This window comes from Anoplophora glabripennis, unplaced genomic scaffold (genome assembly GCF_000390285.2).
Source record: "Anoplophora glabripennis isolate ALB-LARVAE unplaced genomic scaffold, Agla_2.0 scaffold114, whole genome shotgun sequence".
NCBI lineage: Eukaryota > Metazoa > Arthropoda > Insecta > Coleoptera > Cerambycidae > Anoplophora > Anoplophora glabripennis.
In genome coordinates, this window is record NW_019416319.1 from 136,288 (window position 1) to 159,098 (window position 22,811).

At 31.8% G+C, this 22,811-nt stretch overlaps 1 protein-coding gene across 1 annotated transcript; it reads right to left on the bottom strand.

Annotated features, from left to right (window-relative positions):
• Nucleotides 1-7,992: 7,992 nt before the first annotated feature.
• LOC111691374 lies at nt 7,993-21,062 on the bottom strand. The gene is made up of 7 exons (XM_023454080.1): nt 20,990-21,062; nt 20,838-20,936; nt 19,869-20,001; nt 12,782-12,883; nt 12,543-12,648; nt 9,742-9,903; nt 7,993-8,055 (listed from the first exon to the last, which is right to left on the bottom strand). Exons 1-7 carry the CDS (start codon nt 21,060-21,062, stop codon nt 7,993-7,995), a joined length of 738 nt encoding a protein of 245 aa, XP_023309848.1.
• Nucleotides 21,063-22,811: the final 1,749 nt, after the last annotated feature.

Here is a 22,811-nt window from a genome sequence, read left to right on the forward strand (position 1 = left end):
CTATTTCTACTTCTGTCCAATGAACGATGACAGTTCTTATTTTAATTCGTAATAAAGATTTAAATTTCTTTCGCATTAAGTTTTAAAACGATTTTACAAACATAGTTGCTACGATATTGACTCCATTTCTCATGCCGCATTTATTCCCATATTTTTTTTGGATAAGTTGTGAATCATCCTGTATAATCGAGTCTGTTGATTTTCGGATCAGTTTATTGTTTTTTTTTCATTATCCGAACAAAATTGTCGGCTGACAACTATTTATGCACCCTCCTTAAATGTGTATCTTCTTCACTGTTAATTAGACGGAATAACTACTTTGGCCGGCTCAAAGAGTCGATAGAATAACGATGATTTTGCCGTAAGGGAACAAATTTAAAATGTATTGTAAGCAGAAACGACTTTCAAGGCATTTTGTGAAAAATTTTGACTTTTAAGTCAAAAATATCTACCTATACTTGGAAAATGCGAGGATTAATTTAAGGTAAAATACACCTAAATTTAAAATTAGTTTTTAATTAAGAAGAAAAACTAGGCTAATATGTTTCTTAGAAAAAAGAATATACATTTATATCAAAAATTTTTTTTAATTTGCTCAACAAGTATTATAAATTCATAAACGGACATATTAAAACTAATTAGTTAAATATAAACAAATCTATTGTAAACTGTTTGTTTTTTTTAATTAGAACAAAACAAATAATTTGTGTTAAATGGCACTGATTTTTCTCAGTGTAATTCTCGAAACAACCGACTACATTCATTATAATTGCGTATAAATTAAGTTGGTACGCCTTGCGAAAAATAGTGTAAAATATGAAAAATGTGCCTCACAAAGATGACACCGTAAGTGTCAAAATATTTCTTATTAATATATTAACAAATGGGGTGCACTGTACTTACGAGAATTATACAACTAAGTGTTTCCAGGGCTTCTAAATCTTTATCACGATAAAATTGGTACAACGCCATGAATAGGAAGTATATTAATAGAGCAATGTTAAAAATGCAAAGCCATTTTCTTAACGAATGAAAGGGATGTGCTCCAAGGAAGAGAAAATTCTTATGGCAAAATTTGTTTTTCATTTCTATTAAGTAGTGTTAGTTGTAGATTAAGGCAAATGGTGAACAATTTCCACATATTCTTATATATAGTAGGGAATTGTGACCAACGCCCCCTTATTACAGCATTTGAAAACGTATAATTTACGATAATAATCTAGAGAACAGTCAGGTACTATATTTTAGCTCACTGCTCAACTTAATAGTCTTACCTACTTTCATGATAAAAATACCACTTTGAGGGTCGATTCCTGATAATTAGTATCAATTGAACATTATTTTTAGTGCCCTTCTTCTAAACATGTTGTTAAACTTGTGTTTATAAAAAAATATTCAAATAATTTATATATTTATATTCTTGAAGAACATCTCAAACTTAGATCCGAATTTGATGCAAAATTTCTAGTATTATTATATGGAACGTGGGGGTATGAGGTGAACTCAATTAGCATAAAACACCATAAATTTTAAACATAACATATTTTTTGTTCTTTCTGGCTGCTTATTAGTCCTTAATAAATAACCCTAGTTTGACTTCACTGTTTATTTAACTAATTTACGTATTATGAATACATTTATTGCTATATTTTATGAAGCTTGTACTATATTTTTGTATTATTTTTTCATGCACACCTTGTCCATCAATGATTCGGTAGACGGTCGTAAACAAAAAAGAAATCAACGACTGCAGAGCAGTTCATTATGAAAATTCTACTTCTTTCAACAATAGATCCTTGATGGACAACAATTACAGTTTATCAAACAAAACAATTAAAAAATTTACGTCAAAAAAGATTGCGTTGTGAGTAATAATGACTTCATCAATTAAAATTAATGTTAAAGGCCGAATATTAGACACAGTTTATTTTTCAATTACATTTTTATAATCAAATGTTGATGATGTTTGAGAATATACAGGGTGTTTCAATTGAAACTTTCCATCTGGAAAATATCGGAATTAAAAGAAAAACCTAAAACGTCGATTTTCTTTTCAAGGGGGACACGTGATGGCGTAAGTTTTGGTGTCTTGGAAACTACCCCTTAGGCGGGAGTGCAAAATACTTTTAAACTTTAAATAGCAGCGTATGTAAAGTGACACTTTATTTTAAAACTTTTTCAATTCTGTTTATGACAACATACGACTTTATAAATTTTTTGGATATGACAATAAAGTCATCACTTAAAGAATAAGAAAATATCAATGAATGAAAGATTGTTATTTTACTAAATGTTCAAATTGGTTTCACTCCGTTTCCATACAATAATAAAATCTTCGCTCCACTTCCAAACGGACATTTCGAAGCATTTCGGGCGTTATCTGACGACATTCTTCAACAATTCGCCGACGAAGCTCGAGTTCGGTCGTAGATATTGCATAAATTTGCGACTTTAAGTGTCCCCATAGAAAAAAGTTTAAGGGCGTTAGATCTGGCGATCTGGAAGGCCACTCAATTGAACCTCTGCGTCCTATCCAGTGATTTGGCAAGTTCTGATTAAGAAAATCACGCACAGCTACGGCATAATGTGGTGGACCACCATCGTGCCGAAACCACACATCCTCTTCTGGCAAAGCATTGTCATTTTACAAAACTTAGATATTCGTTCCAATAGATTCAGATCCCTCATTTTTTTCTTAGAACTGCAAGCGGCGATCAGGATCGTCTTCATTAATTTAAACCAATTTAATTTTGTATGGGTGATACTTAAAAATCTTTAAGTTTCCTGAAGTACTTGCAAGTTTCCTGAGACTCAAATTTGGTTCCATTATGATGTGACAGCTCATTACGTACGACCTGTTCACGTTGATCCTTTCTGTTTGCAACCGATCCAGTTTCCAAAAATGTATGCACTAAATCCAGGAAATATCTGTGCAAAGTGTTTTTGTCAGGATGACGATCATTAAAAATTTGTGTGTCTCGTCAATATGAGACGAAACAATATTGTCTCGTTTAAAGTAAAACAGGGAAAACATTGAACTGATAGAGTATGAAGTTTTTGTAGTTACAGATAAACGAAAAATCAAAACAAATTTTTTTATCGAGAAATTGATGACGATTGTCGTCAGATAACGCCCGAAATACTTCGAAATGTTCGTTCGGAAGTGGAGCAAATTATTTAAGTGATTTTATTGTCACATTCAAACCAAAATTTAAAAAGTCGTATGTCGTCGTGAGCAGAATTGAAAAAGCTTTAAAAAGAGGAGTCAGTGAACATAGGGTGCCATTAAAGTTTAAGGGTATTTTACACCCCTGCCTTAGGGGTAGCTTCGAAGACACCAAAACTTACGCCATGATGTGTTGCCCTTGAAATGAAATAGACATGTCTCAGGCTTTATACTGTATAACACCCTGTATACTGTTGCACTAATTGATATATTCATCCAAAATATTCATGAATATTTGTAATTTTATAATCTTTCGACATGCGCAAACTGTTTCCATAATTGATCTTTAAATATCGTCAAAAATTTTACCAAATTGTTGCATACATTTTTTTACACTATATTATTTTAGAAAACTGTAATAAATCTTATGAATGCTCAAAAATAAATAAATAAATATAATATTATTTTTTTTAAGTTTTATAATAAGTGATTTAGTGTTAGTAAGGAGTGATACTTACTTACTTTAATACTGAACCTTATAAAGATAACTTTAATAACGATAATAAAACTAAAACGTTTTGATAAAATTGTGAGAAGAGTAAAAGTAAGGTTACTGCTTAATATCTAGAATAACATTGCTGAGAATCTGCGGAAAAAATTTTCTACGTAATAGAAATAAGCAGGTCATTCATACCTTATACAGAAAAAGTATATGATGATGAATATTGATGTTAATTAGTTTTTAATTTTGTCACCCTGGGTGGACATGCCATAGGATCACTAGAAATTTAAATGGGCACATTTCTTTTTTGCTTATTTCGCTTCACAATTACATTTTGAGCATTACCTACATGTTGTTTTAGTTAAAATTTATTTCATCAAGGCCACAATTTTCTTTATCAGCCTGTATTATTAGAGTTTATTTTTTTATTGATTCATTATTTTCTCCATATCACAAATGATTTGGTAAGGTAAGTTTACAGGCATTCTAGGTTATGGGGTACCGTACTTCTGTTATCTTTTTATTGTTGATTTTTAGAGAAAAAGTTATTCCTGATAAACAGTTTTGCTTATCTTATGGGCAATAATTAAATATGTAATAAAACTTACAGGGCGTCCAAAAAATTTCAAAATTTGAAACTTACCTAAAGCAAAGTGCGTTTAATTTTTGTTTTTCTTAAAAACTGTTATTATGCTACACCAGACTTTACTCTTTTAAATTTTTGAGTATTAGTTATCAATCGAAAATTTGCATTATCTTTTGCCCAGTATCTACAATTTTGAAAGGAAACCACGCCATTAGTTGATTCGTTATTAAATAAAATATTGTTATGAAATAATTTGTTTCAATCAGTTTCTCGACCATTGTTAAACAAAAGTCTCTAAACGACGAACACCATCTCCTTCAAGCATTTATGGTTGAACACTGGTTTGAATGAATAGACATTGTATTATTGTTGTATACTAAAATTCTTTGAATATGAGATCTGCTAATATCTATGTTTTCTGACCATTTCCTGAGTGACATCTTTGGATTTCCCATCCGGAGACACACTGTATACCAGTACCAATTCAAAATAAACTTTTTCAGCTCACGTTTCAAATTTCATACCAGATCTACTTCCTCATAACTTTACGTAAAAAATTATACAGGGTGTTTCTTAATAACGTGCTAATATTTAAGGAGGTTATTCTTGGGTCCATTTTAAGAAAAAAACTTCATATGAACATATGTCCTAAAAGTCTTAACTTGTGAACTACAGGGTGCTAAAGTTTCATGAAAAAACATTATTTTATGATAACTTTGGTATTACCCTAGATATTTTTTCAAATTTGGTACACGCCTTCTATTCATCGAGATGCATTTTCTGATGTACAAACTATTTTATAATTTTTGCCAGTGGCGTCTGTACAGGTTTTGTATTGAATATTTTTGAAGAAAAATATGTTACGCCACTGCTTTTTCTTAAAGTAAAAATCATTTTTGAAATCCTCATTCCTTTCTGAGCAAATGTGGTGTCTTTAATTTTGTTCGTTTGACGTACGGTTTTCGCATAAAAAAATAAAATTCATTCATTTGTACACTGTTATGAAATTAGGTATTAATAAGAATTAAAAACGATCTAGTAGGTAAAAAGCAGATTTTGTTTTGCAAACATAAACAGTTTTGACAGTTGTCTACCCAGACTAGTTGTCACGTATTTAAGTCATTAACATTAATAACATTATTTAAAAAACATGGTCCTATATACGAATTCTGAGTTTACATACATGCACTACATGTACGGGCTTGCTGATGGTAACGCACTGGAAGCCAGGCGGTTGTATGAAGACCGCTTTCCAAATAGAAATATTCCGGATGCGCTAACATTTTCAAACATTAATAGAAGATTGTGCGAAAAGGGGAAGTTTTAAACCAGACAATCTAATAAATGGAGTACACCGTACTGTAAGAACTCCAGAAATTGAGATAGCGGTTTTGAATTCAATTGAGGAAGATCCAGAAGTACAAGAAAAATTGGGAAAAATTTGAATGTCTCACATATTCTTATTAGGAAAATTCTCCATGACTTTTTATTATATCCCTACCATATCCAACGGGTTCAAGCTCTACTACCTCGCGACTTTCCATTACGGATAAACTTTTGCCAATGGTTTCTTCATAAAGTGAATAAAAATCCATCATTTGACACTGAAATTTTATTCATTGATGAAGCCAACTTCTCCAGAAACGCCATCCAAAACTTCCACAACAATCACTTTTCAATCACATTTGAGCTGAAGAAAACCCACATGCAATTTTGAAATCCCGTCACCAGGAGCAGTTTTCCATTAACGTGTGGGTTGGAATATACGGTGATTATTTAATTGGACCCTATTTTCTTCATGAGAGGTTAAATGGACATAATTACCGGCATTTTCTCGGAGAAGAAATGCCAGGTTTGATGGGGGTTGTTCCCATTTATTAAGAAATCGACTATGGTTTATGCACAACGGAGCACCAGCGCACTTCAGTGCTACGGCGCGCGAATATTTAAACCAAAATTACAATAATCGCTGGATAGGTCGCGGCGGACCACAGTTATGGCCACCTAGGTCCCCGGACCTCAATGCTTGAGCTTACTTCCTATGGAGTCATCTCAAAACATTGGTTTACAGCACACCAATTCATACTTAAGAGCAGTTGAGAAATCGCATCATAGTTCGTTGCGAAACTATTAGAACCACTCCCGGCATTTTCCAAAGGGTAGTGAGTCCATAAGAAGAAGAGCAGAAGCATGCATATTTGCAGGAGGTGGACATTTCCAACATCTGATATACCTAATTTATTTCTTTGTGCGTTCAGTGTAATTTCCTTTTACCATTCCAAAATGTATGTAGATTACTGTAATTTCATAATTTCTTCGTTTAAAAGTTATTATCTTAAATAAATTATTATTCAAAGTTACATAAATCTTTTTTTCTCGTAAATAAGATGCAAATGAATGAATTTTATTTTGTTATGCCAAAACCGTACATGAAACGAAAAAAATTCAAGACACTACATTTACTCAGAAAGGAATGAGGATTTCAAAAATGATTTTTACTTTAAGAAAAAGCAGTGGCGTAACATATTTTTCTTAAAAAATATTCAATACAAAACCTGTACAGACGCCACTGGCAAAAATAATAAAATTGTTTGNACGAAAAAAATTCAAGACACTACATTTACTCAGAAAGGAATGAGGATTTCAAAAATGATTTTTACTTTAAGAAAAAGCAGTGGCGTAACATATTTTTCTTAAAAAATATTCAATACAAAACCTGTACAGACGCCACTGGCAAAAATAATAAAATTGTTTGTGCATCAGAAAATGCATCTCGATGAATAGAAGGCGTGTACCAAATTTGAAAAAATATCTAAGGTAATACCAAAGTTATCATAAAAAAATGTTTTTTCATAAAACTTTAGCACCCTGTAGTTCGAAAGTTAAGACACATATGTTCATATGAAGTTTTTTTCTTAAAATTGACCAAAGAATAACCTCCTTAAATATAAGCACGTTATTAAGAAACACCCTGTATAAGTACATAACAGGAAGATCTACGAAAAAAAACATGTGTATTTCCATTTAATAAAATATGTATGCGAACGAAATGACCGTTAATCAGGAAAGTCTTAGACGAACGATTATCTGGATCGAAGTAAAAGATAGTATCAATTATTTAATGCATCCTTTAATATTAACATTTTATGTATGAAATCGAATCGTGGAAAGTTTTTTGCGTAGCTTTTGAGTAGTTGGCCATTTCTACATTTTAAGAATTGAAAGAATTGAAATTTTAAGAATTTAAATTTAAACCAATAACTGCTCAAAGTGTCTTCCATTTTAAACATACACCCAATAACATTTAAGGAACAAAAACTGTAATTTTTCTAAATATTCCTGCAGATTCGCAAACCCTCGTTTCTTTGAATCTCTGTCGCAACTGCTAAACTGAAATTAGTTCCACAGCATAAACTTATAACCTCAAAAATGATTTCAAGGGAAATGACAAAATAAAACACGATATGTTAAGATTATTTAATGTAATTGAAAGATTGGTGTACATTGTGTTGCAATTTCATGTGCTCATTCACAATATCTATCTGTGTTAAAACAAACTAATGCTACTCGTACTAGTACTAGTGACACTTAATAAATCTGTTAAAAAACAGTTGTAGATGTACCTGTGTCCAATAACTTCACGGAATAGCCCGCATACGGTGGCAATATAAACTTTAAGCAAATATTTTAATATCTAGGACACGTATTGCTGTAAGCGCTTGTGAGAAATTAGTCAATTCATTCTTTGACATATGCTACTTTTTGTAGGAAAGTATAAAAGCTGTAAGCTGTTCTCATAATCTGAAAATGAAATTATTTATTAGGGAGTACAATTTTCCCTATTTTTTATTTACGCTTTTCAATAGACCTCAACCTAGTAACAGAATTGGCAATAAACAAATTATTATGCTATAAATATAAATATATTATGCTATGTATATATATTGAATATGATATACACAAAAAATACAAATAAATAGAATATAGCGGAAAAGAGAAAAACAAATAAATAACACAATTTGAACGACAGAAAGGTCCTACAAAAAATAATAGAGACTTTTGTTTTATTTTAATTTAAAGTAATTTTCTCAAGATTAGTTATGTTGTAGGAAATATGACATCAGAAGTGGACAGATTATCGTGAATACTGCAAATATTGTGTGGTGGCTTTATAAAATTTGTTCGAGGGATAGAAAAGTAGAACAAATTTAGTTGACGTGACGCAGCTTCAGAAATATGTGAATTGAGTATGTCTAGTATTAGATTGCAGTCATTTAATAAATGATTAATTTAAACAAAAAACTTAAACAATATTACGTATATTAACAATTAAAATCATTTGAAAACGATCTATTAAAAACAACTGGTATACATAGGTATACCTATAATGAATAATTCGGTGACCATATTATTGATGTAGGTAGATCCATATATTTCAGTGGGAGGAGAATCTCATTAGTAAGTGCGTAATCAAACATTATCATATTATTTTGTTGGGTGGTACGTGATATTCCACTTATCTAGATTTAATTATAAATAATTTCTAACACATCAAATTAATTAATTTGAAGTTATTAGAAATGTAGAAAATAGTTATTTATGGTACTAGTGTGTTACGGTATACAGTGTAGGAAAGTACCGATGGTCTATCAGAAGTTACGTGAGAGCGATAAAGTAAGCCATAGAAATCCATGTGATAGACAAGGATGGCTATAATGAAGGCGTCTAATTAGTCAACGCCCATTTCGCCCTTCCACAAATAAGATCCACTTCTTATTCTACCGTGGCAGAAGGTTATGTAGAAAAGTCAATTTCCAGCAAAATTGATATTGCTAACAAGATACAAGGGGTGCAGACTCCTGAAGCAAGCACAAGGAAAGGGACAACCTGTTCTATAAATTTACCACAATCACAAAATGATTCCAATAATCCTTTGCAATCAAATTACGGGTTTACCATAAATGTTAATGTTAATATCAATAAGTAGGTAGATTGTAAGTTTATAGCATTTTAGGTTATTCGTTGGCTTATTATTGTTTCAAATTGATTGTGATGATTTCTAGTCTATAAAGCCATAACTTACTAGCGACTTATGACTTTATAACTCACTAGTGACATATAGGCCACATTATTCCTTTAAAACCAAAGAAATTATATATGTATATTATATACAAGTGTTGGATAAAAAACTTGTATATAACAGCAAATTCACATTTAAATCATTTATTACTATATTTCCCATAGTAGGGGCCCAAGGATAGAGCCTTGAGGTATTCCTGAAGTTCATTCTGTTTGTACAGATTTATTTATGATCTCGATAGGATTGAGGTCTGTTATGAAGGTAATATTGTGGTTTGTGGTATACTAACTATATTTATCTAGCTTTTTTACAAGTAATGAAGGAACAATACAATGTGCTTCAGTTAATAATAGCTTTAGCAAATTTATCCCTTTTTTATATAAGTATACATTGCGTTTTCTACTTACAACTAGAATAGTCCTGTTATTAATCATATGATAATTTCCAGCCCTTATACAAACATCTTTCTGACTTCGGGTCATCATAATTAAAAAATATTTTCGCAAGGGCCGTAAATTCGGTAAGTACCATTCGCACTCAAAATATATCATGTCTGCTGTAGCTTCTGACTAAAAAATAATAGTTTATAATTTTGGTACCTATATGAAGTTAAAGAAGTGTAAAAAGTCTTAAAAGCAAAGAGTACTCCACAAAAATAAGAAAAAAGTGTCAACATATTTCAAATGCAAGATCCGGGATGTAGAGTGTCAAGTTTTCCTAAAATATCTGCTTATAACGAGCGTTCAAATAAAAACGTGGTCAAGTTGGTTCTGAAAATTTGGACGTAGGGCGTAGCGTATAGCAAATGAACTTAAACGTCATCTGTCAAAGCGCTGTATCGCCGCTTTGTTATTGAAACTGACAGCTGCTATACAGCTCGTTGAGAAATGAGGTTAAGTTGGTCGCTATAAGCTACGCCCTACGTCCAATGTGTCAGAGCCAACTTCGACCACGTTTTTATTTGAACGCTCATTATCTTCCAAACGTGTTGATCAAATCAATTCAAATTTGGCAACGGGTATTACCTAATGGAACTGCACAATTTAATTGAGGTAATGATGATAAATAAGCAGAGATTCAGATGTACTGTCACTTTATTTTAATAGTACTTCCACCAAGCCACACCATAGATCAAAAATTTAATATAACCCCAAATAAACAATTGTAGCGTATTCAGGTCTGGCAATTTAGATGGATCTACCAAGTCTAATCGTCCGTAAATTTCATTTATGTGCTCTCGAACCGGTAATGATAAATAAGGAAGAGCACCATCGTGCTTGAATCACAAACCATGCTTGATCTCCAGGTGAACGTTTTCAAGTAGCCGTAACATCTATTTTAAACAGTGTAGATATCTAAGTGATTATGTAGAACGTTCATAAATGATTACAAGCCACGTGTCCAGGTTATTGTTTGAAATAGTAATTTTAGTTCTTTCGCGTTGGCATTTCAATTATGGTAAAATTAAAATTTATTGAAACAGTGACATCAAGGATACGTTAGAATACAAAATTCTGTTACATCAGCTTGTGATTGGTGTAATTTATCACGACGCTTTATTCATCTAATCGGCGATGCCATTATCTCGAGCATAGACACAATGTTTTGTCATTGGGCATTGCAAATGTAGATTATGATGATATTGATGATGCTAAGATTTAGGGATTTTTAGTTGACAGTACCAACGTGCAATGTTGGTTGCCTAAGCTTGGTGATTTTGTGGCTTGTAATCATTTATGAAGGTTCCCTGGCTTCTACAGCACCATTCTGGTTAGCTCTTTGCAATAAAAAAAAAATAATTCTTAATTCTAAAAAATAGTTGTTTATAATTTTAGTTAATACGTTATAGTCTTTCCGATTTCAATTGAAGAACCAAGAATTTGACAGAATGTACCAGGCTCGGTCGCTACGCAGCAACTCGGCATTGAATTATTTGAAAAACTTGTTCCCATATTTATTTAGCCATACCCATATACAGGTCTGGTCGAACTAAATGTGCAGGTGGTAGAAATGTAAACGCCCAGTTGAAGAATGCGCGTGCGGACAAAAAGCGTTCACTCACAGTTGCTCTGGTCGACTGCGTCATAAATTTCAGTTGTCGCCTGGCAGTGCAGTGGCAAATTTTAAATTATTAGGTACAATTCTAATAATAATCATTCACATTACAATTGGGAAAGGGAGAACTAAGAGGGATATTTTGTTTACTAATATTATTACATTTAACATGACATTTTGGAGACTTTTTGAAATTGAACAAAACGAAATTTACCATCAATGAAGTTTGAAGACATAAATAATTAGAATATGTTGTTGGCCAAATGAACATATAATAGAAATTTTCTACACATTATACACAAATTATTATAATTTTTGCTCTTAGCAGAAAATTTTTTTAGGGACGCCTATGAAAGTCATTAAATTTCATGTTGAAATGACTTAGGAAAGATTATACTAGAGATTAGTTGATCAAACTGTATTATTTTATGTTAATGCAGGTCTGTTAACTGATTCTACATATAATACGATAGCTCGTATCAACCTGTCTTCCTGGCTTCAACAACACTATGTGAATTCTGGTTAACACAGAGGTAGCCTTTATGGAAATTCTGTCTGTCGTAAATCTTGCTGTAAATGCGAATTTCTCAGGTACACAAACAAATCTATGTCTTCCATGGTTCATCAAATCTTTCACTATATCGAAGTCAGTAATTAAATCTAGCGAATATTCAACCGGAAGTAACTGAATAATTAGTATACTGATGACGAGCTTCAAGTCCATTACCATTAGCACATCCGTTCATAAAATGCATGTGTGCCATACAACGGCATTATTTGTGTTATTAAATGGCAAGCAGGCAACTGAAATTATTAAATACAATAAACTAATAGAAATAATAAAAGTTAAAATATGAAAGTTTCGCTGACGCAAAAGTTCTGTTTGAAAAAGGATGACGATACCTACGCTGCTAACTTATTTCATTTATCAGGGGCATATGTAAATCTTTCACACTTTTTAGGTAATATTCTGTATCAAACTGGAAATGATTCAGTCAAACAGTTTTACGAAAATTGACTAACGAAGTGTACCTCAGAAACAAAGATACATGTTTATCTGGCATTTGTTTTATGATTTTTTGGAGTATTCTTTACTTTTTCTTCAGCTTTTTTTAACACCGTATATGTATATTTGAGTATTTTTAAATCCAACCTCGTCCATTAATAACTGCGCTGAAAGGCCATATACAATAAGAAATTCCACGACTAAGGCGAAAGAAGTTAACATAACTCTACCACTATCAACCATAGTCCCTTCACTGAAAAAATGTTTATGGGATTAGAATGTGTTTTAAACATTGCCTAAATATCCCATGGTAATGAAAGGAAAAGTTATTTTATATTAAACAACTAACTTAATATTTTATTAAATTTATTTGGGAAAACATTTACCTTGTAGTTAGGGTGTACATGTTTAAACACATTAAGAAGACACTAGTGATCATCATTAGTGCAAGTGGCACATATAATAATTCATTCAAATCTTTGACATATCTGGAAAGAAAAACGAGTAATAGAAATTTTAACATTGCAATTAAAAAGAATGTATGTCAAATATACAGGATGATTCAGGTTTAATCGGGATAACTTCAGGAATCGATAAAACAGGTTAAAATAATGTTCATTCGTTCACACATTTCCTAAATCGCACCGTTTCGGAGATAGAGGGCGTTGAAGTAGGAATTTTTTTACCGTTTTTCCCTCATAAATTTTGAACCACTCATCCGATTGAAATGATATTCGGAATACAAACACTCCTTATGATCTTACATTAGCTCCTTAAGTTTGAATCACCTACCTCAAATTATTTCAAAACTTAAAAAAAATTATTAATTTCAATAAAACAGCTGCACGATACTTTGGCCTCTTTAATTTTGAAACTTTTTCGTCTCTTGTTTTTTTTTCAATATTTGGCCTTGTTTCTGAGATATTCAATGAAATTCGTGACAGTGTAGCCCCGAGGTAGTGACCTAGCCGCGTAAATTTCATTTAACGTTATAGCAATCCAAGAAAAACAAAACTCACACTGTGAAAATCAACGTTAAAAGTATCATTAAGTTCAAAAATTACGAGGGAAAAACGGGAAAAAATTCTTGTTTCAACACCCTCTACCTCCGAAACGGTGCGAAACGGAAATAAGTTTATATTATGAATGAACATTATTTTAACCTGTTCCATCGATTCCTGAAATTATCCAGATTAAACCTAAATCACCCTGTATAAGTTTACTTGAAGCTGTTCAAACTTTGAAGTTCAAATTTCAAACCGAAAGAAAATGGTGGAAAATACCTCTACCCTCGTCAGCACAAGCCCCCATATTAATTTTATTCTGGCATTATAAAAATGTATATAGAATTATATAAAAATTTTTGAAAAATTTAATTACAAACACATGCTGTGAACAGCTGTGTGAAAATAAAAATCAACTTTATAATTTATAATTCAAGGGACTGCTACTTATTTGTAACACATTTTAGAGGACGTATTCATATGAACTTCTCTAATTTTGACGAAATATTTTTGACACTCTGTACAGGGTGACCCAGAACTGATGATTGACCACCATTACAAGAAAATGAAAAGAACAATTGGAAAACACAAGCCGAGGTCTTTTTTGACATGATGAAGTGTTTTACTTAAAATTTATTTTTATGACATCTATGACATCATTGAAATTATTTTCCCCTATTTTGAACACATTTTTGTACATCACATGAAATATAAAGGTCTTTCAATATCTCTTCCCATTCAAAAGATATAGAACGATTTGTATAAAAACAGGTTTAATCAAGTTTGTTCTTGATTTCAGCAGCGTTGTTATGTTAAATTTCGAGCTATTAGTAATTTCTAAAAATATGCCTTTTATACAGGATGTCCCAAAATATGTGGGCAAACTCTCGGATTTATACAGGGAACGTTAAAATAACATGACAAATTTCTATAAAAATTTTCCCTAAAGGGCCCTCCTACGGAGGTACAGGCCCCTAAAAATCGATTTTTTTAAATAACTTTTAAAATATTTTGTGTAATTTAACTATTTTTTAATATGATGGACAATAGATAATACTCCTTAAAAATCGACCCACGAATACAATTTGGTTTACTTGGTTTGCCAGGGACGGACTAGCTGTAGCACAATAATGTCAATTTTTTACACCCTTTACGATAAAGGCACAAAAAAATATTTTTAGATAGCTTGAATCTCAAACTAAAAAAAAGCACTCTTGGTTGATATCGATAAATTAAACTGTTTTCGAGAAAAACCTAATTTTGTTTAATATGATTTTTATTACATCCACAAAGAGAAATATACCTATGAAATTTGCAATATTTCTGTGCCTATCTAAAAAATGTCACTTTTATTTACACTTGTTTTTCCCTTTGTTTTTTGTCGCTATAGTTTTTTTTTGACATTTACTGATTTAAATAAGAATAAAAACTTCTGATATTTTCCTTATTTTTTTTATTCCTCGGATTTATTTTATTTGCCGTAATGGAATTTACGTTTACTGAATATGCCGACATGCATTTACTGCATGGACTTGCATCATGTAATGCCAGAAAGCTTTATGAGGAACAATTTCCAAATCGAAGAATTCCTGATAGGGAAACTTTTGAAAGAGTGGATCAGCATTTAGGTAAGAGAGACTGGTAAAAATTACAATTTATTTGTTACTTGCATTAGCGTACTTTTTGAGTAGGTAATATGTAGAATTAGAATGCTGTAAATAATTTCAGGAACATTTGCTAAAGCCAAACACAATTGTGGTAATCAAATCAATTGCGGTGAGATCGCTGAAGAAGATAACCTAAATGCCGTAGAAGCAGATTTTTCAAAAAGTGTCCGGAAATTGGCTGCCCAGTTTAATTGCCCAAAATCTACGGTTCTTAGAATCCTTAAAGAGCACTTCTTCCTGTAGACTTTCCGTGAAGGATGGAATTTTCAAACTGGCTTTTAGATAGGTACAAAAACAATGCAAATTTTATCGGTCAACATTTCATTAGACTGTATTGCCTAGAGGGTTAACCGGGCAACTAACTTTATTTGGAATTTCTCCAAAATAACTTGCAAAAACTTCTAAACGACCTACCTTTGCCAATACGACGTGGTATGTGGTTCTTGCACGATGGGGCACCACCCCGTTAGTCTGACAGTTCGAGAACACGTGAACAGGCATTTCCAAAATCGTTGGATAGGTAGAGGAGGACCAGTGGCTTGGCCTCCTCGATCACCAGATTTAAATCCATTAGATTCTTTTTATGGGGATATTTAAAAACTTTAGTCTATGCAGTCCAGTCGACACTAGGGAAAACTTATTAGAAAGGATTAATTTCCATTGTCGCGAATTAATAACCAATGTTTTTTTGTTTTGTTGTGGTTTTAATCACATGCTTCTTATTGGAGATTACGCCTTCCATAAATATTTGCATTTATACTATATTATTATTTTTATAAACCTCGTTTGGTAGGTTCGGGGCTTAATCAGGAACAATATTTACTGACCCTCCTCTGAAGAGCATAATTTAATAGATTATTTACAGCGTTGCCGTAAAAAACAAAATACCTTCAATGTTTATCATTCATAACTGACATGCATTATTCACTTTTTTTTTAATTTGCTCGTGTTCAATTTATCTATACATATCCTCTGATACTTATCCTTTGAAAGGGACAAGTAGTGAAAAACATTTCATATAATATAAAAAAATGAAGTTGAGAAAAATAATTTTGATGACCTGACGGTCCATAAGACGGTGAAATTACCAAGGAGAAAATTTTAAAACAAATGGTATCATGTTTTAAAGATCCTCGTTTGCTGTTTTATAATTTTTCTTTCTATTTTCCTATAATGACGGTCAACAGTCAGTTGCATTCTGAATTTTAAAATGTTAAATTTAACATATCTATATCTTTAAGTAATGGTTCGGCGTAGCTATATTTTAATTGACATGTTACTTAGAGAAACATAAAAATTACACAGGAACACAAAAAAGTGGATGCAGGGAAATCGGTTATGTTATGAGAAATATTCCATTATCCCTGTTTGTTCTTTAGATCTGCAAAATTTGCTTCTCAAACAAAACATAATTCATTCAGTAGAACTCTAAAAACGAGTAGATTATATTCCCATTGCCCCAGTTCAAAGTCTTCTTGTGTATTATCTGGACACGTGTGCAAGGTCCTGGCAAAAATTGTGTTCAATGCAGTAATTTAATTACAATAATAACACAGCCCCACAAAAATATTTTTTTGTGTCCCTGAATCCGAATCCGGTGCCCGTTTGATCCGATCAGGCCTGGGTTAAGGTCAATTCTAGGTTAAATATAGAGAATCAATTGCCAACAAACAGTCAAAATCCGAGATCCGTTTGATACGATCAAATACTTTCAAGTTCTAAACTCAAAGCACTCAAATCAAGCATGTATACCTATTAAAATTTGAGTAACAAATAAGATTAAGAACGGAAATTGAAGTCCCGTTTCATCTGATTCTTCTATTTCTTCTATGGATCTTTGAGCTGTTATCTTTTATTGTTGCGTTGTGGCTGCGAAATATTTTATTTGTGGAGTTTACTATTTTTTATATGAAGGAAAAAACATTAACAGAGTAAGTATTACAATTTGCTAGGCATAGTTGTACTTAGCACTAAATTCAAGTAAATAATAGATATTAAAATAAATATGTAGGTATTGTATTTGATTATTTGAAAATAAAAATTACATATGCGACAATGGACTTTCCGCTTACTTAGCCGTAATATAAATATGACATATTGTTGTTGCAATGCACAATACAGGCTGTTCCAATAGTGTGACAAAGTTTATAATTATTTTCTGTTATAGTTGTATAGGGCAAAATCTTCAGGCCAAAAACAAGATTTTCTGAACGTTTAATTCGGTCTGAAAATAATGAATAATGGAAATAATAATAAAATGTGAATCCGAGCAAGTAACTTTTTTCGTATCACTACTACAGGCAGTTATACTAAACTTTATCGCACTATTGTGGCACCCTATATATGACTAGATATATCATTATGGTAAATCAAAAGCATAATAGGTAAAAATGTATAATTATCTATGTTTATAACAAATATTATCTGGTAAAATTCTTTTCTTACTTTCAGATACAGAGACAGTTAAATATAACCGGAAGAAGTCTATATGTTATTTCGTAATATACCTATAGTGGTGAAAACAACCCGCTCTATGTAGAACAAATTAAGAAAGATGAAGAATTATGGAAAAAATCAATGGCAACAAATTTGGAACAATTTTATAAAAATTGTATACTACCAGAAATAATATACAAAAATATTCCACAGGGAAAAAGATGTATGGATCCAGAATATATTATAGAAGCTCAAATTAATAAAAAGAAATAATTTTATTTTATGATTTTTTAAATTTTTTCCTGTTCTACTGTACCTATTCTATTTATTTCTTTATTACTTTCATTTATTTACATATTTATTAAACTACACTGTTCCACAGAATTTCTGTTTATATTGGAGGTATTAAAGTACCTACAACTATTTTTTCAAGTGAAGTGAACTGAATACCTATTTCTCATAAAAAAAATTTAGTCTCAAATCGTCCTTTTGTACATAATTCTTTACACATTTTTTGGACAAAATAAGTATATCGTACATATTTTTTATATTTTCTCATTATTATGTATATTCACAATTAAAATTCTATTTATATTAATATGCGAATTTTTTTTATCAAGAATTACTTAATATTAATTATTAAAAATATAATATTTTCCATTTCTGTTTATACCAAAGTAAGCCGCTTTATTCACAAATCGTAATTATAACATAACTTTCCGTTATGAACAACTTTTCTTATTAACATTTTTTTATATTATCAAAAACAAAAGCAGTTTATTCTTCAACGTTATTAATTTTGTTAAATTTCTGATCACCCTGTATATATATAAATTACAGTTTTTCATGACAAACATATTCAATTAAAAAGCAAAATATTTTTTGTCACGAATTACTTTTTCTAGTAGAATAGAAAATAAAAATGTTTTCCCTCTTATCCACTAACCGTAGATACTAATATAGGTATATTAATTATAAATTATGGTTTTAAATAAACTAAAAATTGTTTATATTTCATATTTTCTAAAATTATATAATAGTATGGACTTGCACTGTTACTTATATACTTTTATACAAAAATATATCTAAAATGATCATGACATTCTTTAAATATTTACGTATCAATTAACAGAAACCATGACTACCAATTCAGAATCAGGTTATACCAAATTAACCACATACAACAGCTGTTCGTTAAAAATAACCCGAGTCCATTCATAAATAAATTTTTACTAGTGCGACATCTATTACAAATCAAGCGAATTAAAAGTCGGAGATAATGCTATTCATGAATGAATATTTTTTAATAATTTTATTCCAATATAACTTTTTAAATAATAAAGTGATGAACAAACTATGAAATAAAGTCTAATCAGTTTATTTATTTAAAGACAACTATATAAAAAATTGCATAATTCTATAATACTATGAAGAAATAATCGTTTCTTTGTAAAAGTTCCAAAAAACTTCATATTTAGAAATTAATTTCTCACGAATTATTTACCTATCCCAATTAATGTTTGCTTTACTGTCTTCATTTATACTTTGCCAAATGTGATATGAAATTTTACTACTTTCTTCCATTGCTTTAAAAAGATATATTCCGGTATAAAAAAAGGGCTGTTTTCTACCATTTTTCGGTATAGTTTAGGCAACCAGAAACGCATCAGTTTCCATCCTTAAAGAAAGAAAGGTTTAACTCTGAGCCCATGACTCTCGAATTAATTGTTTTGACATGACAAAATTCTAGTATCAATAAGTAAACTTTAAAACAATATGCCCGTTAATGACTACTACTCACTTTTGTGGTATCGAACTATTTTGCTGTCAAAAAATCTGCAAAGTGATGATTTCTATTACGTTTTCTCGATTTCGATGGCAAAAATCATTTTAATGACCAGCAGTAATCGGATGACATGTTTATATCCCATCTGCCTTGGTACCGACTTCCTTAATATCTTGGTGAAATTTTTCTCCTTGTTCCTCACTGTAATCATCCAAATTTTCAGGGAAATAATCGACATAAGATCAAAAATGTAATTTGGGATTAATTAAGCAGCCTAGATCTTTTTTGAAGAATCACATATTTGTAACTAAACTAAATGAAAACGAGAAAGCAGCATGGTTATGTTTTAAGGAACTTTTCTGGGAAATCGATAGAGTCCAAACTATAAAGAAATTGTATCGAATTTGGTAGAAACTTTTAAAAACCTAGGCTGCCTAATGAATTTCAAATTACGTTTATTATGTTATTATTTCCCAGAAAATTTTGGCGATTACAGTGAGTAACAAGGAAAAAGACTTCAAAAAGATATTAATTCGTAAATAACAGTGGTTATTAAATGAGTACAACGAAGTGCACCCACCTCATTAGGTACTGTTGGTACTGAATCATGGACTTCAAGCCGCGTACGTTTCTGTCAAAGTCGTGTTCGTTTTCGACATCCTCACAATTAAGAGCTTCAATCTTTAAGTTCAACAATCTGAATTGCACGACAACTAAAATTATGAGAAAACACACAAACACATTCCAAGAGAGAAAGGCGGATGCCGCAACAGTTAGGGTGTACATCTCAGCAACATAGTGGAATGGGTACCATATTCCAGGGAGCACATAGCAGTTAAACACGGGTGACCCCTTTACAACTAACGGTTTAACACCAAGTAATAAGAGGGCCAATACAAATGTGTATTTGCAAATATTCTCTACTCGCTTTAGATGTTCCAAGAAAAATGTTACTGGATCCTCCATAACATTCAACTCCCAGAAATTTTCCGTGGCCTCCACAATTTGTCTTATCAACTTTGGTCGAAATATTAACGTCAGATATTTTGCCAGTACCTGAAATTAAAATCGATTTATTTACATTTAACAAAACAAAGGAAAAATACTTAACGTAACAAAGTTTTCTTTCAAGAAATATTGGAGGTGTGTACTAAAGAGGTTGATGTTTTTAAATATTTTTATTCGAATAGAATTAATGACAATTCAATAATGCCTCTCTCAAAATAATTCACTTGGGAAGCCACACAGCGTTGGAGACGGTTCTTCCACTCCTCGTAGCAGTGGTGGAACTCAGATACTGGAATAATGTTCAGCTGGTGGGTTACAGCTATTTGTATGTTCTCGAGTGTCCCAAAATGGCGTTCATGTGATGATTTTTTAATCTCGGGAAGAGGAAACGTCACAAGGATTCAAGTCAGGTGAGTAGGGAGGCTGAGGAGCCACAGGAATATATGTATTTATAGGCCAAAAACCCATTTATTGAAATTGCTGTGTAACAAGGCGCATTGTCGTGATGCAGGATCCAATTGTACTTAATGTTTGGTCTCACACTCATGACCCTTATCGTAGTCTTTCAAGAACCTCTCGGTAAAAGTGTTGATTGACTGTCTGGCCTTGAGGCACAAACTATTAGTGGACCATTCCTTGGCTATCAAAGAAGCAAGTCAGCATGCTTTTGGTCTTTGACTTGCTCATTCTTACTTTTTTGGGCTTTGGAGAGGCTGAGGTGTGCCATTCTATTCCGGCGTTTCGGTTTCGGCTCGTACTCAAACATCTCATCACCAGTTCCAAAAAATATTGATCATTTTTGCCGATTCCGAAAAGTCAAGGCATCTTTCTCTGTTGTACCCAGAAGCCAGATTAAGTTAAATCAATTGTATTTAACGAAATTCCGAATCAAATTTCCATTGTGATTTTAACTTATCTTGATATCTAATATTTTCAATAATATATAACGGAACTCTATCTTCAGAATTTTTATTGTAAATATTTTTTTGAAAACACATTTTTTTGCGAAATGATTAGAAAAACCACATAAATTACATTTTTTACCAAAAGCAGGACACTGATTTTTACCATGTACGCTTCCACACCTGGAACAAATGCCATTATTTCCATGAAGTCGTGATGTGCTGCTGCTGGAAGTGTTAAGTTGCCCGGAACTGCAAAATTTTACACCTGGTTGCCGTACCTGCCGCTGCTGAGAAGGATGCTGCTGGTTTACAAAGAAACTCCGTTTCTTTGAAGACGAATTAACAAAACGTTTTGGTTTACGTACACTTTGTACATCCAAAGAAGTCAAGGAACTTGTACGTTGTGTAGTAATAGAATATTGTTCCTTTGAATTTTCAACAGAAATGCAGTATTTGACAGCTTTTTCTAAATCCAGGGAATCATCTTGTAATAAATGTTCACGTAACACATGATTTTGTAAGCCACACGTGAAAATGTCTTTAGTTAAACTGTCTTTTAGATCACCAAATTCACATGAACGCGCTTTATTTTTTAAATCAGTTACAAACTGTTCAATTGTCTCATTTATTAACTGTTTACGAGTAAAAAATTCAAACTTTCGTACGATAAATTCCTTTTAGGCAAAAAATGGTTGTCAAACTTTTTTAGAATCACATATATTTTGTTTCTATCTTCGTCATTCACATATGTAAAGGTATTATAAATATTAAAACCTTCTTCTCCTATGTAGTGTAAAAGTTGTGCAATTTGAATTTTTTCATCTTTCCTTGTTATTTCTGATGCCACCAAATTTTTGTTTCCATAGCTTCCAATTCTCAGATAAATTTCCTGACAAATCCATAGGAGTTATACCACGACAATCAGAAAAAAAACTCATTTTAATTGTTTATAATGTCCACAAACTGGTATCACTTTTTATACTATTTTAATTTTTATAACTTTTAAGCCTCTACCGGCTGCGCCATGTTATAAATCAAACGACTGCCTGAGAGATACTGAGTTTTATTCGAATTCCTTTGTCAGTTCAGTACAAGGATACTTTTTTATACTATTCAATATTATAAGTAAATACCAACTTAAATCATGACAGATGTCCTATTTATTCCCGTGAAAGATTTTTTGCAACCATTTTCGAGCAGATCTTTCTCATCGCCAATTCATTGGTCAAAACATGACGAATGGTGCTGTGACTTAAATTCAGTTGTTTCCCGATCATACTGATCGTCAAGCGACGATCTAAACGCCTAAAATAAATCCTGTATTCTGCCGATTTTTTTATTGGTTCTTGCAGTTGAAGGCCATCCGCTGCGTGGTTCATCTTCCATCGACTCTCTTCCTTCTGAAAATGCTTTAAACCACCGAAAAACCTGGGTTCTTGACAAAACACTGTCTCTATACGCCTGCTGACATTTTGTAAAAGTTTCTGTTGCATTGTGCCCAAGGCTGAAGCAAAACCCGATAGCACAGTAAATGCTGTACGTTTACGAGAAAAATGCAAAAATCGATGAAAATTTACTTTAAGATTTTTTAGCAGTGAAACTGTTCAAGT